This window comes from Anomaloglossus baeobatrachus, chromosome 5 (assembly GCF_048569485.1).
Source record: "Anomaloglossus baeobatrachus isolate aAnoBae1 chromosome 5, aAnoBae1.hap1, whole genome shotgun sequence".
NCBI lineage: Eukaryota > Metazoa > Chordata > Amphibia > Anura > Aromobatidae > Anomaloglossus > Anomaloglossus baeobatrachus.
In genome coordinates, this window is record NC_134357.1 from 169,625,820 (window position 1) to 169,641,964 (window position 16,145).

The 16,145-nt window shown below is 46.5% G+C and overlaps 1 protein-coding gene across 1 annotated transcript; it reads left to right on the plus strand.

Annotated features, from left to right (window-relative positions):
* The first annotated feature begins 200 nt into the window (after positions 1 to 200).
* LRIT2 (leucine rich repeat, Ig-like and transmembrane domains 2) lies at positions 201 to 14,447 on the plus strand. Its single transcript, XM_075347299.1, has 3 exons — positions 201 to 310; positions 653 to 1,437; positions 13,627 to 14,447. Exons 1-3 carry the CDS (start codon positions 201 to 203, stop codon positions 14,445 to 14,447), a joined length of 1,716 nt encoding a protein of 571 aa, XP_075203414.1.
* Positions 14,448 to 16,145: the final 1,698 nt, after the last annotated feature.

The following is a 16,145-nucleotide window of genomic DNA, read 5'->3' on the forward strand; positions in this document are numbered from 1 at the left end:
TTATAGATCACAATACTCTATTACATAACCAAAAATTACATAGCTAAGGGTAGAACTGAAACTTCACTTTAAATTTGTGTTAATGACTTCAACAGCCTCTTGGTCTAAGTGAAGTAAGATTAATGTTAATCGGATTTACTACTTGGAACCTGTCTGCTTGTCTCCCAGAATAGGAATAGAGTATTTACCCAAGAAAGAATATGGATGCAGCTTGGCACCTCATTCTTTTACTACTTCTTTTCTCTGAATTTGGCTTGGCGTCTCTTTCTTGTGTAATCGGATGCTCTTGTTCAAATGACACTTTTGGGAGGTAAGTAATAGATGTTAGCATTTGATAAAGTACTAAGGATTTGGGGAAGGGTTTTTTCATTTTTTTTTTAGCTGAATGAAAAGAATATTGGGCTAGAAGTACACTGATATACTGTATATCTACATATATTGTATGTCTGCTAGTCCTATAGGTAGGGGTGGCATTCAGGGACTTATTGAAGAAAGCTGTAGTAAAACACATTGCTATGTATATGGGTATAGTGGTGTAACATCAGAACATATGTAACAGTATCTAATTAGGTATGTACTGTATACTCAGACCAATGTGAACTTCAAAATCTTCTCTTACATGTAGTCTTTTATTCCCTTATCTATTTTATAGGAGTCTACTTTGCATGTCTTCATCTCTGTACAAAATACCAGAAGATATCCCTCCAGATATTCGAAAAGTGAGAATAGAAAAATGTCACCTCACTGAACTTTCTCGGGGATTGTTTGGTGGGGTCAGCTCATTAGAATACCTCTGGCTTAATTTTAATAACATTACTCTAATGCATATGAAAAGCTTGGAGGACCTTAAAAATCTAAAGGAACTAAGACTACAAGGAAACAAATTACGATCAGTACCATGGACTGCATTTCAAGACACCCCTGCTTTAAAGATACTGGACCTCAAGCACAACAGATTAGATGTTCTCCCAGAACATGCAATGAAGTTTCTGTCCCATCTGACCTACTTAGACTTATCCTTCAATCAGCTTACAATTATCTCTAAAGATGTTTTTTCTAACTGGCCCTTGTATCAGAAAGCACATGCAACAGAGAGGACTGAAATAACTACAAATGTAGTTTTGGCCTTACACGACAACCCTTGGATGTGTGATTGTCGTCTTAAAGGCTTTGTTAATTTTGTGAAAACAGTCAGCCCACCCTTTATATTGATGAATTCATACTTGATTTGTGCAAGCCCAGATTCTAAAACTGGCAAGTTCTTTCATGAGCTGGAGTTAAAAAGCTGCATAAAGCCAACCACCATCTCATTGATGTCCAACATCACTGTAGAGGTCGGGCTGAATGTTACATTGGTGTGCTACATTACAGCAAGTCCTACACCATTAATATTATGGACCCATGGATTAAAAACATCTAATATCAAAACATATAATGGTAAGTTAAAATAAACACCTATATTTCTTTTCCATTGTCTATATAGTCATATGTGTTACCTTTCTCCAGTAGGGTTACTGTTGGCCAGATGCCCATTGTAATTAATCAATGCTTCCTACTAGAAAACCAACAATTGAAGAAATCGTGTGCATGTAATATATAGGAGGGGAAAGGAAAGGAGCTGAGACTGCAGCAACTTGAGGACCTTACTTCCAAAAAGAGATATGGTGACCATCTGGCCTTAAATTGAGAAGTGCACATGTGTACAGTGAATAACGAAGGCAAATTGGCATTATTTATTATAAGTAAGAATGGATTTGCAGGAATAAAGGAGGAGGCCGGGGATAGTAAGATATTAAATGAATTACTGTGGCTTCTGATATGTGTGGAAACAATAATGGTAGAGTAAAGAGAACATTAAAGGGAATTAGTCAGCAAGATTTCAACCCAAAACTATTTACATGCACACGTAGCTTTTTGAAAAATAAATCCAGCAATACTTTTACATAGGCAGTCCAGTCCATACTAAAAATCAGCATTTGAATGGATATGGAAATGGAGCTGAAGTGCTTTTAGCACTTGGAAGTTCTTCTCAAGTTTCTGTCACTCCAGCTCTATTCCCTGCCCAATGCCACCTCCTACTTTTTGACTGACAGCTCCTTTGCGTGAAGTCACAGAGCTTTGAAGTGGACAGTCAAACAGTAAAAGGTGGCGCTGGTCAGGGAATAGTGCTGCACTGACACAAGCTTGGGAAGAGCTTTCCCTGTGTGGAAAACCCTTCAGCCTCATTTACATATCAATTCAAGCAATTATTTTTCAGTAATGGAGGAACGGACTGGCCATGTAAATTTCTGTATTTGTCTTTGAAAGAGGTACATGTGCATATTTATAGTTTGGGGGTGAAATTCTGCTGACAGATTCATTTTAAGGCCTCCATAAACATTGAATGAAAATGTCAACCTATGATTGTATACACTAAAATAACATAACTGCTTCAAATAAACAATATATTCAAGCAAAAAGAACCCTTTTTTCAAATTGGAAAAATAAAAATGAATAAGTATTCCCAGAAGAGTAAATGTATACTCAACCAATTTATGAAAAATATCAAATGTTTGCTGATAAAGACACAGAATATAATTGTGTTAATGTGAGGTCAGACAATAAGAGCCAAAGAAACGCCTCCTTATCAACTTCTAATTGATTACATGCAAAAAAAACCTTAATAATTGCATAAATCTAGTAAAGATAACTGACCAAAACTAAAAAGCACAGTGGTTATTACTTAACCCAATGGGCATATACAGCAGCTAATAGAAACACATGCTCAGGTAATCGAGTAGAAATAGCAGGGAAGTCTCAGGTAATGCAGATGTATTTTCTGCCACTTACCTGTTCTTTATATTCTATTACCCGAGCATGTGTTTCTATTAGCTACTATGTATGCCCATTGGGTTCATTACTAATCACTCGTTACTATTTCATCTTATTCTATGATGTGGACTTTATATCTGACCTCACCTTACCCCAATGTTATTTTGTGTATTTATTTATTAAGACACAAACTTTATACATTTTTCAGGATTTGGTTGCCTTTATCTTACTTATTCTCTTCTGGAGATACTTATTCTGTTTCATTTTTTCAATTTGATAAAAGGGTCCTTTTTGGTTCAATATTAAATGAAAATGGACTGATAAATCATTGTTTTTGTGGCCCTAAACACATCACACACTATATTGCCCAAATTATTCCAACAACCCAGATCAGTGTCTTCAATAATTATATGCATTTCATTGGTCACTTATCTGTCGAAAGAAATGATCATTCCTTGCACTGAACGAGACTACAAAGAATTGTTATGGTTGATATAGACTATTTCATTTGACTTTAATCTAATGTATTAGCTGTAGGACCCAGCATTGCCCGGGATAGGGAGTGTCTCTCTTCCACTCTCCCATTCTGTCTCCCTCTCTCTCTTTCCCTCCGTCATTCCCACTGTGTCTTTCTTTCTGTTTCTCTGTCTCTCTGTCTGTCTCTGCCTCTCTGTTTGTCTCTTTCTCTGTCTTTCTGTCTGTCTCTTCATCTGTCTGTATCTCTGTCTGCCTCTTTCTCTGTTTCTCTCTGTTTTCTGTTTATCTGTCTGTCTATCTCTGTCTCTGTCTGTTTCTCTGTCTCTCTTTCTCTGTCTCTGTCTGTCTGTCTCTGTCTGTCCTTATCTCTGTCCCTCTTTCCACTGAAATCATATTAACTCACACATAAGCTGTTTTATACTAAGAATGTCCTTCCTTGCTTATAGCAACCAATGCGAGCTCCTATTAATGACCTGTAGCAATATAGAAGCATAGCTGTGATTGGCTGCTGTTGGCCACGTGATAAATATCCAAGTTAACTGTGCGAAGAGCCAATATATTACCTACAACATCCAAACAGTTTGTGTGTGTGTGTGTGTGTGTGTGTGTGTGTCTTTTGGTGTGTGTCTTTCTTTCTGGCTTGGTCTCTTTCTGAGTATGTCTCTTTCTATGCATGTTTCATTTTCTGTCTGTGTATCTTTCTGTGTGTGTGTCTCTGTCTGCTGTCTGTGTGTCTTTCTGTCTGTGTGTCTCTTTCTCTCTGTATGTGTCTCTTTCTGTGTGTGTCTTTTTTATGTATATTTCTTTTTCTGTGTGTTTGTCTCTTTTGGTGTGTGTGTTTCTCTTTCGGTGTGTATCTCTTTCTGTAAGTGACTCTTTATGTGTTTGTCTTTTTCTGTGTTTCTCTTTCTGTGTGTCTCTATTTGTGTGTGTTTTTTTCTGTGTTTGTGTCTCTTTCTGTGTGTATGTGTCTCTTTCTGTGTGTGTCTCTTTCTGTGTGTGTCTTTCTTTGTGTGTGTCTCTTTGTGTGCGAATCTTTAGCTGTGTGTATCTTTCTGTGTGTGTGTGTTTTTTCTGTGTATCTGTCTCTTTCTATGTGTTTATCTGTGTGTCTCTTTCTGTGTGTTTCTTTCTGTGTATTAGTCTCTTGATGTGTGCATGTGTCTCTTTCTGCGTGTCTCATTCTCTGTTTATCTCCTTCTGTGTGTGTGTGTGTGTCTCTTTCTGTGTGTCTCTTTCTTTATGTTTCTCTGTGTGTTTCTTCATGTGTGTGTATGTCTGTTTCTGTGTGTGTGTGCATGTGTGTGTCTTTTTCTGTATGTGTGTGTCTCTTTATCTGTGTGTGTGGGTCTCTCGGTAAAGCACGGGGTTACATCTTGTCCTCAAAACATAGTCTATGATGTTCTCTGAGTCAAATGAGGTAGCTGTGCAAAATTTTGTGATTGTAAATGTGACAGTGCAGATTCCTTTTGCAGACATACACACATACATACACATACATACACACACATACATACACATACATACATACACTCAGCTTTACATATTAGATAAGGCCTCCTGTATGTAAAAGATTTTTCCCTTCTCAGACATTTATGGCATATCATGTGAAAATGCCATAAGAATTAGAAATAATCATAATATCCTTTTAACTAAGCTTGATTAATGGAGTGGAACTCTTGTTTTCTTGGTATCTGAGGTTACTGTACAGCAGGGGTGGGGAACCTTTTCATTGCAAGGGACCATTTGCCAAATTCTACCAATCTTCGGGAGCCGCACTAAATTATCAATGTGAAAATAACCCTGCTATATTAGGTAAAAAATTAATTAACTCACCCCTATTGTGGTGGCCGGAGATGCTTCTCTTTGGTACGGCTGTGATGCTTGGTGATACTAATCATGTTGCTTCTCACAGCTGGTTTTCTAGGTTTGTCTTGGTCTGGAGCGCAGTCAACTCTTTGTGATAATAAGATTGGTAAATCATATACATCACATAACAGACGCTGTATATACATTATAGGAGATGCTGGAGGCACATACATCACTGGAGGGGCTGGGGGCATATACATCACATAGGAGACGCTGGGACTGACATATATACATCAGATAGGAGACGCTGGGACTGCTGTATATACATCACAGGACACTCTGGGGGCACATACATCACATGAGGGGCTGGGGACATATATATGCCCTCAGCCCCTCCTGTGATGTACTGGCCCCCAGCCCCTCATGTGTTGTGTATCTCCCCAGTGTCTTCTGTGATGTATATTCCCCCAGCATCTCAAATATTATGTATAAGTCACAGGAGATGCTGGGGCATACACATCACAGGAGATGCTGGGGCATACACATCACAGGAGACTCTGGGGCACACACATCACAGGAGACGCTAGAGGCAAATATAACACAAGTGGACCTGAGGGGCATACACAACACAAGAGGGGTTGGGGGGCATACACACCACAGGAGATGCTGGGGGCATACACAATGCAAGAGGGGCTGAGGGGCATACACAATGCAAGAGGGGCTGAGGGGCATACACAACGCAAGAGGGGCTGGGGGGCATACACAATGCAAGAGGGGCTGGGGGGCATACACAACACAAGAGGGCCTGGGGGGCATACACAACGCAAGAGAGGTTGGGGGGGCATACACAACGCAAGAGTGGCTGGGGGGCATACACAATGCTGGGGGAACAGATATCACATGAGGGGCTGGAGGCACAGACATCACAAGAGGGTCTTGGGGCACAGATATCACAAGAGGGGCTTCGGGCACAAACATTACTGGGGGGCACAGACAACACAAGAGGGGCTGGGGGCACAGATGTCACAAGAGGGGCTGGGGCAGAGACATCACTGGGGGGGCAAAGACATCACTGGAGGGACTGGGGGCATGGACAGCACTTTTAGAGCACAGATATCATTGGGGGAACACAACACTTGGGGTGATACACAGCATTGGGAGGGCACTTGGCACGGGGGGGCTGCACAGCACTGAGGGGACTATACCCAGCACTTGCAGAGCCCTGACATCACTGGGGGGACACAAACCTGGGGTGATATACAGCATGGGTGAGGGGGAGTGGACACAGCACTGAGCATTGCACACATCTCTGGGAGGTGGTACACAGAAGTGTAAAGGCCCCAATGTACTAGACAGGGCACAGTGCGCACAGAGGGCAGGCACCGGAGTGCAGGCGCCGGACACACAGCACCAGAAGGAAGAGGGGCGGGCACACTGCTTCGGAGAACAAAGGGGCAGGCACACTGCTCCGAGGGCAGAGGGGCAGGCACACGGCTCCTGAGAGCTGAGGGGCGGTCACACACCACTGAGCACGCTGACACTGGACAGCAGCACATGTGGTGATTTAAAGGGCTAGCAGTCTACAAGACCGCAGCGGCGGCCCCAGCACTGCAGCCCCTGGGAATGTGCCCGGGGGCCACATAAAAAGTCATCGCGGGCCGCATGTGGTCTGTGGGCTGGAGGTTCCCCAACCTTGCTGTACAGTATTGACTGCAAGTTATTAATGCAAGTTCTGCATAGATAATAGGCCAATAAAGAATAATGATTAAAGCTGTCAACCTGAAGAATGTGAATTGAAAGTTTTTTCTAATTCATTTAATCAGCATTGTATCTGCATTGCAAAGTTGCTTAAAGGTTTTTTTATAGTCATTTTTAAATGAGCTGATGGCGGTGCTGAAAGAACAATATAAACATACTCACCTACCAGTATGTTTTTTATTGTAGGATTTCAACAATGAAAAAATATGTTTTAGGCCCGTTTGACACGTCAGTGAAAAACACTGACGTTTTTCACTGGCGTGTAAAACACGCACATGTCCCTGCGTGTGCCGTGAATCACGCCACACGTGGGTTGTCTAAGTGCAATCCGGGCTCCGTTCTCCGTGGCCCGTGATTGCACTTAGAGATTAACTCACCTGTGCGCGCTCCCGCTCTCCATGGTGCTGTTCGCTCCCGCGGTGCAGCATCTGGCCGGCGCTGACCTCTGCAGCAGCTGCTTCCGGGTCGGCTGTGTCGTGCATCATGAATATGCGCGACAGTAATGAGCCGGCTCAGAAGCAGCAGGGAGAACAGGCTGCAGAGAGCGTCGCTGGAACTGGGTGAGTTAAAATGCTTTTTATTTTAGAAGCACGTTTTTTTCTGGCACATGTTTCACGGACCACAACACTGCGTGGTCCGTGGAACATCAGTGATGCCAGAAAAAAATGGACATGTCTCCGTGCGGCAATCACGGACACGCGGATACGCCGCACGGAGACACGTGCAGTAAAAAATCACTGACGCGTGAGCAGACCCATTCATTATAATGGGTCTGCGTATGTCAGTGATTCTGGTACGTTTAAAAAAAAGCACAAACGTACCAGAATCACTGACGTGTGAAAGGGGGTCATTGCCAACCTCATCAACCTCAGAAGTAAATTAATTAAAAATGTTACTGTAAAAGGAGTATTCATGGAAATAGGAAAGTGTGTAAAAATTAAACACCATTTAAAAATGGGACCGTGAATACCACTTAATATTTCTAGCAATTTTTATAATAGTTGTTCTGAACCTATATATATGATATGCATGATATGCACATCTATTCCAGAAATTTTCATACCCATTTTTTGCTAAAGAGAATCTGTTAGCAGAATTTCATTCCCCAAACCATTATATATTTTCATTTAACTCTTTGAAAGACATATCTAACAATACCTTTACATGGCCAGTCTGTTCTTTCATTACTGAGAAATCAGCATTTGTACTGATATGCAAATTGATATTGTAGATCTGAAGCCTCCGTCACTACAGCACTATTCGCCACCCAGTGTCGCCTCCTACTGCTTGACTAACAGTCACTATGTTGTAATGTGAAGCCCCACAGGTGTTGTAGTGTCGGTGCATTACCTTCAGGGACTCCACTCTGCTGGATCTCCGTCACTGGTAGGAAATCTTCTGTTTGATCGTGACGCCACTCTCAGTATTGCGGCCAGTAGGGACCGCCACTGCAGGTTGAGGGTCGCCTGGGGCTGATGGTATGTGCAGTTAGTTGGAATAGCCTCCTGAGAGTGAGGCAAGCCCCAGGGCCCGATGTAGGTGCGTAGTACCACAAGGCGCAGAATAACTCCACACAGGCAGAATGTCTTTCAGGGTTTTTACTCACTTCAGATGGCAGGGTGAGTAACCCGGGCGTAGCTGGGATGAACCAGGCAGGAACCAGGTGTCCTTCAGGCTGACTTGTGAGGGTGACTACCAACTCGCCTTCCTTAGCCCTTGGTGGTTTGGGGTGACCCCGACTTTGAGTCCCTATGGGGGTCACCCAGGGAAGTTGCTGAAGCCTCACTCCCCTTCGTTTGCCGTTTGCTTGTCGCCTGGACCAGATCACTCCAGCTTCTTGCCTCCTGTGAGCTATGGGCCCTAACTGTGGCTACGTGGCTGCGGCTTTTTGTGGTGTTGTGGCGTGGGCTTTGAGAGCCCCACACCGGCAGGTTTAGCAAAAGAAAGCTGGATCTATCTCCGCTTCGGGATCTGCCGCCCGTTTGGGCCTGGTACTCTCTAGCAGTCTCCTTACTTCCCACTCCGTGCCCTTTCTTTAGCTGAAGATGGATTTCGGGTAGCACTCCTAGTTGACCGTTCTCCCCCGTCAGTAGCCACTGCGCGGGCGCTGTTAGACAGCAACAGCCCCACAGGTCTGCTCCTCACTGAGCCCTATGGAGTTCTGCTCTAACTGACTCACTGCCCCTCCTCTCCTGTTCTTGCCTACGCCACCTAGCAACCAGACTCTCTTACCACACCCCTTGAGAGGAGATGGAGGCTTTTGGCCCCCTCCACTATTCCAGTGAAGGTCAAGGCTTTTCCCCCTCCTGGGATCCCCAGGGGTCCTCTCATGGGTACATGTGTGAGACCTGATCACTATGCGCCTGTGTTCCACACCCCGGTCAGCCTTCTGGATTACCTGTTTGTACTGTCCCCAGCATGGGTGCAGTACTCAGTGGTGCCTGACCAGGTCAGGGGCGCCACATTCCCCCTTAGTTATCACCAGCACGTCCTCGGGCTGCAAGACAACATTTTAAAATGCATAAAACATTAAAACATGTAAAACATTTAAAAGCACCAGGTACCATACATCACCACCCTCCACCCACAAGTCCGTTAACCCACCCAAAACCCTTTCACGTTGGCCGCGGCTTCAGCCACTTCTGGCAGGATGTAGAGGCGGCTTACATGGGCTGGTGGTTTCAGGGTATACCTGGCCTGGTGGATCCGCGCCTTCAGCCTCTTCTGGCAGGATGCAGAGGCGGCCTCCACGGTTGGTGCTGACCAGGTACCCTCTTTGTGGTGGAGAGCCAGGCCCCATAAACAGGCATGCTCTCTGGTCGCAGGTGAGCCAAGGCCCTATATACGGACGGGCTCCTCCTGGTTGCAGACGAGCCAAGCCCCTAAACAGGCTGACTCTGGTGGTGGTGGTGCCCTTTTGGTGTAACTATTTACACTGCGAGAGTTTGTGGCTATAGCCAGTTCATAGCCTTAAGGTTTATGGTTTTTCTCACAATAGTTTTTGTGGGCACATGCTTGAACTTTAAAACGTTGCAAAACAAACTTTCAAACTGGTCAAAACAGTAACTTCTCTTCTTACTTTACTTTTCTCTACTCCTCTTTACCAGGGCTTTGGCCTGTAGGGCTACGGCACCTGCTGCTTTCTTGGCCTCTTTCTTCATCTGTTGTTGTCTCGTCTGTAGGTCCTTTGTCTTTTCTTTCTTCTTTGGGACATGGTGCTACATCAAGCGCATACAATCCTCTTTCGCCTTCATGCATAGTGAATTGTACTGTATTTCCCATCTTTAAGTTTCTGCCAGGGTGTCCTCTAGGCAGATGAGCGTTCACATCTCTTCTGTTGACAAATATCCCTTCTTTGATACCAGGGGCTACAATGAATCCATATCCACTTCTCAAATTGAAATCCTCCACTACTCCTCTGCAAAGGGGTCCTCTGACCTGGGCTTTGGCTCTTCTCAGGGACCGTTTTTCTTGTAGGTCTCTGGCTGTGACTTCTCTCTGCTCTGGAGACTGTGGTGCAGGGGACAGCGTTGTTCTGTTGCGACGCCTGGTCTTGCGGGCTGGGTTCTGCTGGGCTGTTACTTCAATGCCTGCAGGGCCCCAGGTGAGGTTTCTGGGCTGGTCTTCGTCAGCAGACGGTGTCAAGTCCTCCTCATCCCAACGTGAATAGGGTAACATCTCCGGCTCTGAGTATTGCTCCACTGCCGGTGGCTCCGGAGTCAGCTCCTCAGCTTCCTGGCCTCCTCTCCCCCTTAGTTCTTCGCTGCACTCTGGTTGTGGTAGCGCTGGAGATGAGCGGTCCTCAGCTGGTCTGGGCAGTGGACTCTCTGGCGCGGCTGCAGGGGTTGCCTGAATCTCCTTGGGGGTATGCGGAGGCAGCAGATACCGATCCACCATCTCTTGTGGGAACTGGGCCTCTAGGTCAGCCTTCAGCTTCCAGTATTCGGGGTCCTCTCCTATCAGGGTCTTCCTAGCAGGAACCTCTTTGGACTGGGGAGCGGTGTCTGCTCTGGCCTTGCAGACCGGGGTAAATGATGAGGTAATCTCTTCTTGGCGGGCCGCGCCTGGCATGGCGGCGGCCTGGTCTTGGCGGGCCGCGCCCTGGGTGGCGGCGGCCTGGTCTTGGCGGGCCGCGCCCGGCATGGCGGCGGCCTGGTCTTGGCGGGCCGCGCCCGGCATGGCGGCTGCCTGGATCGGCGTCGCAGCTGCGATGGGATCTGTGCAGGCTGGGCTGGACGTCGCTGCAGCAGTCTGGGCTTGGCGGGCCGCGCCTGGCGTGGCTGCGGCCTGGTTCAGCACCTCACTTGCGGCGCGGACGAGCGTTGCTGCGGCGGTGGGGTCTCGGCGGGCCGGGCCTAGCAGGGCGGCGGCCTGGGTCAGCGTTACGCCTGCGACGCGGATGAGGGTCGCGGTGGCAGCCGGTTCTTTGCGGGCCGGACTGGGCGTTGCTGCAGGGACCGGGTCTTGGTGGGCCGAGCAGGGCATCGCTGCGGCCGCTGGGGCTTGGAAGGCCGCACCTGGCGTGGCTGCGGCCTGCTTCAGCGTCGCCGCACCGGACGCCTCTTCGGGGACCGCGGGCGTGGCAGCAGGGGTCGGGGCACTTGCGCTGGCCGGGGCATCACTCGACTCACCCACCGGTGGCAGAATCGGGGTCTGCGTCATCGCCGTCCTGTCTGGCACTCGGCGCGCGGCTCTCCTTTCATAGGCCCGAACCGCCGCGGTCATCTCCAGCATTTCCATTCGTTCTTCCCGGATCTGCTCCACAACCCGGGTCTCCAGTCGGTCGCAGAACTGGGCCAGCTCCCGATACCACCAGGCAGCGGAGCCCGGTTCTGGATTTCTGCGGTCAGACGCCATTTCTTCTGCGCCCTCTTCTGCACGACTCTCCAGCTGTGGACTCGCCGTTGCCTCTGATAGCAAGCTGTTCAGTTTCTGCTCTGCCTCTTTCAGCAGCTCCTCTCCCAGCAGCAGGCTTGTGGCTCTCTTTCTGTCCCGACGTCTCTGGACGCCTCCGCTCTCTTCACAAGCGAGGTCAGAACTCTGCAGGGGATCTCTGGGTAGCCACACCTCTTCGTGGGCGGTAACTTCTTCCAGCGCGGGCTGCTGTTGTTTTTCAGCGCGCTTTTCATGGTGGCAATATGGCGGCGCTTCCAATTTTTCAAGCGGACCGCCCGGGCACATGGTCACCTGTCTGAACAGGTCTAGTCCTTATCCTGTTCGTGACGCCAGATGTGAAGCCCCACAGGTGTTGTAGTGTCGGTGCATTACCTTCAGGGACTCCACTCTGCTGGATCTCCGTCACTGGTAGGAAATCTTCTGTTTGATCGTGACGCCACTCTCAGTATTGCGGCCAGTAGGGACCGCCACTGCAGGTTGAGGGTCGCCTGGGGCTGATGGTATGTGCAGTTAGTTGGAATAGCCTCCTGAGAGTGAGGCAAGCCCCAGGGCCCGATGTAGGTGCGTAGTACCACAAGGCGCAGAATAACTCCACACAGGCAGAATGTCTTTCAGGGTTTTTACTCACTTCAGATGGCAGGGTGAGTAACCCGGGCGTAGCTGGGATGAACCAGGCGGGAACCAGGTGTCCTTCAGGCTGACTTGTGAGGGTGACTACCAACTCGCCTTCCTTAGCCCTTGGTGGTTTGGGGTGACCCCGACTTTGAGTCCCTATGGGGGTCACCCAGGGAAGTTGCTGAAGCCTCACTCCCCTTCGTTTGCCGTTTGCTTGTCGCCTGGACCAGATCACTCCAGCTTCTTGCCTCCTGTGAGCTATGGGCCCTAACTGTGGCTACGTGGCTGCGGCTTTTTGTGGTGTTGTGGCGTGGGCTTTGAGAGCCCCACACCGGCAGGTTTAGCAAAAGAAAGCTGGATCTATCTCCGCTTCGGGATCTGCCGCCCGTTTGGGCCTGGTACTCTCTAGCAGTCTCCTTACTTCCCACTCCGTGCCCTTTCTTTAGCTGAAGATGGATTTCGGGTAGCACTCCTAGTTGACCGTTCTCCCCCGTCAGTAGCCACTGCGCGGGCGCTGTTAGACAGCAACAGCCCCACAGGTCTGCTCCTCACTGAGCCCTATGGAGTTCTGCTCTAACTGACTCACTGCCCCTCCTCTCCTGTTCTTGCCTACGCCACCTAGCAACCAGACTCTCTTACCACACCCCTTGAGAGGAGATGGAGGCTTTTGGCCCCCTCCACTATTCCAGTGAAGGTCAAGGCTTTTCCCCCTCCTGGGATCCCCAGGGGTCCTCTCATGGGTACATGTGTGAGACCTGATCACTATGCGCCTGTGTTCCACACCCCGGTCAGCCTTCTGGATTACCTGTTTGTACTGTCCCCAGCATGGGTGCAGTACTCAGTGGTGCCTGACCAGGTCAGGGGCGCCACATTAAGACATCAGATAAAGGAGTCATCAGTCAAGCAAGAGGACATGGCTCTGAGTTGGGAATAGAGCTGGAGTGACAGGCTTCAGTTCAACAATTATCTTTCCAGTCTCATTTTCATCTCAATTCAAATGATGATTTCTCAATAACAGAAGAACAAACTGACCATGTAGATATATTGCTGGACTTGTCTTTGAATGAATAATATACAAGCACATATAAATAGTTGGCGGGTGAAATCCTGGTGACAGTTTCCCTTTAAGTAAAGCCTTTTGCATGTTTTAGTGCAGCTGGGTTGTTCCTTTAATAGAATGTGAAGTATTAGATTTAATACAGTCTATTTAAAGTTGCTAATATTTGCCAGTATAGTTAATACTTTTTGTTATTTCCACAGTGTCCACCTTTGTTATAGATGAAGAGACAATAAAATCTGAGTTGGTGATCCCTGTAGTGCACCCTGCAGATGCTGGAGTCTACAACTGTGTAGCCAAGAATTTCCTGGGCAACTCTTCTTCTTCAGTGATTGTACATGTTCAGTCTCCAAGTCCAGGAGATTCCTCAATGTTTCCATCGTACTCTTTTAGTCCATCTTTGTCTTCGGATGAGAATGTATTCATAGATGTAAGAATCGCCAAGCAGACAGTTTACGGAATATCATTAGAATGGTTTGCCGTGACAGAGAATCCCAGTGAAACATGGTATACTATTTATTTTGGCAAATATGATGACAAGGAGAAAGATGTCATAAATATCGGTCCTGGAATTTATACATATTCTGTAAATGATTTGCTTCCTACAACTAAATATGAAGTTTGTATTACATTAAAAAGTCAAAGACCTCGGAAAGGACAATGCATTGTGTTCATGACTGGCAGTGACATCAGTGAACTAGAACAGAGGGAAAAACTAATCCATATAATTGTTATCGTGTGTGCCATGGTATTAGCAGTTCCAGCTGGAATGTATGCATGCACCACAGAGACCAGACTTAACTGTCTTGAGAAATGCTTAGGTCTTTGCCGGAAAAGGCATAAAGTCCAGAAAAATCTAAAGAAAAATAACACCAAAGAAAGCACTTTTGACAGCTTACAGGCCAGCAGTGAAGAAGGACTGTGCCAGAGAGAAGGCACCGAAGAAAACCGTAGGCGAAGATGTTCAGAGGATAAACTTAATAAAGCTAAGCCAGAGAGCAAAAACCCAGCAGAACTGTATTAAAACACTGTTTCTTCTTGCCTAAAAGACTTTATGGAGGAAACGCAAATAAACATTTTATTGGGAAATGCCTGGACATTAGAGCAAGAAGTGCTCTAATAAAATGCTGATATTCCTAGAAGATCAATTAGCATTAAGGAAACCTCTACATCACATTTGCACACTAGAACTGACTTCCAAATTCTTAATATTTTCCACTTTCCATTTGTAGCTAATCCACATATGCAAACTACATTTTTTCTTACTGGATCATAACATTTTTGTATAACAAACTGTGCACTACAGTAAAGCTGCAGTTTTGTGTTTCAATCCATTGAGTGAAATAAAAATATAAAATCATCCACATTATAGAATTACAGTGTGTAAATGTTTATTTCCAGTGAGAGCTGGCATCTATGGATTTATTGGCAGTAGAGATGAGCCACCAACCTAGTATTCGAGTTCGGTTCGTCGAACACTTTCAAACACCTTCGAACACCATTGAAAACAATGGCAGGCAAACACAAACACATACAAACATGCACAAACACGAATGCACACACACATATTATGCTCACCTTACCTTCCGTTCCATCGCCGGTCTCCTGGGACTTGCAGTTCGCCGGTACAAGATGTGTATCGGGTAACCATGCGACTGATGCCCCGGAGCTTCCGCTGCCAGTGCGTTGACGTCAAAGGCAGGAGCCGCTTGCCTCTGATTGGCCTGCGCACTGCCTTTGAGTAGCATCTGAAAAAGGAAGTTCCTCCCTTGTTGCGATGGTTACCCAATACACGTACTTCGCTGCTACAGGACGTGTATCGGGTAACCATCGCGACCGATGCTGGAACTTCCGCTGCCAGAGCGCTGACGTCAAAGCCAGGGGCCGCTTGCCTCTGATTGGCCAGCGCGCTGCCTTTGAGTAGCGTGTGACAGAGGAAGTTCCTCCCTTGTCACGATAGTTATCCGATACACATCCTGTAGCGGTGAACTACGTGTATCGGGTACTCACTGTATATAGCCATAACCAAAAGTGATGGCACCCTTGAAATTGTTCCAGAAACTTAAATATTTTTCTCCCCAGAAAATTAAAGCAATTGCACATGCTTTGTCATACACATATTTATTTTCTTTGTATGTATTGGAACAATACAAAAAAAACAGAGAAAAAAATGCAAATTGGACATAATTTTTTACAAAATCCCAAATTTAGACTGGACAAAATTGTTGACCCCTTCTCAAAGCTGTGGGTTAACAACTTTGTTTCAAACATACGATGCTCGCTCAAACTCACCTGTGAAAGATAACAGGTATGGGCAATATGAAAATCACCCCTGCAGCCAAATAAATAGGGGAGAAGTTGATTCAATTTTTGCATTGTGTATCTGCTTGTGCCATACTAAGCATGGAGAACAGACGTCAGAGAAAAATTGATGTGCGTTTGCAATGCAGGACAGTCCGGATGGTGAATAAGCAGCACCAATCAAGTTACAAAGAAATTCAAGTTGTCCTGCAGGCTCAGAGTGCATGAGTGTCAGCGTGAACTACCTGTCGACATGAGAGTTAAACAAACACTATGACAGGAGATCTAGGCGGACCCAACTTCTGACACAAAAACATTTTAAAGCTAGACTGCAGTTTACTAAAATGCACATCCGTGAGCCAAAGTCCTTCTGAGAAAGTGTCTTGTGGACAGATCAGACCAAGATAAATCACATCATTCT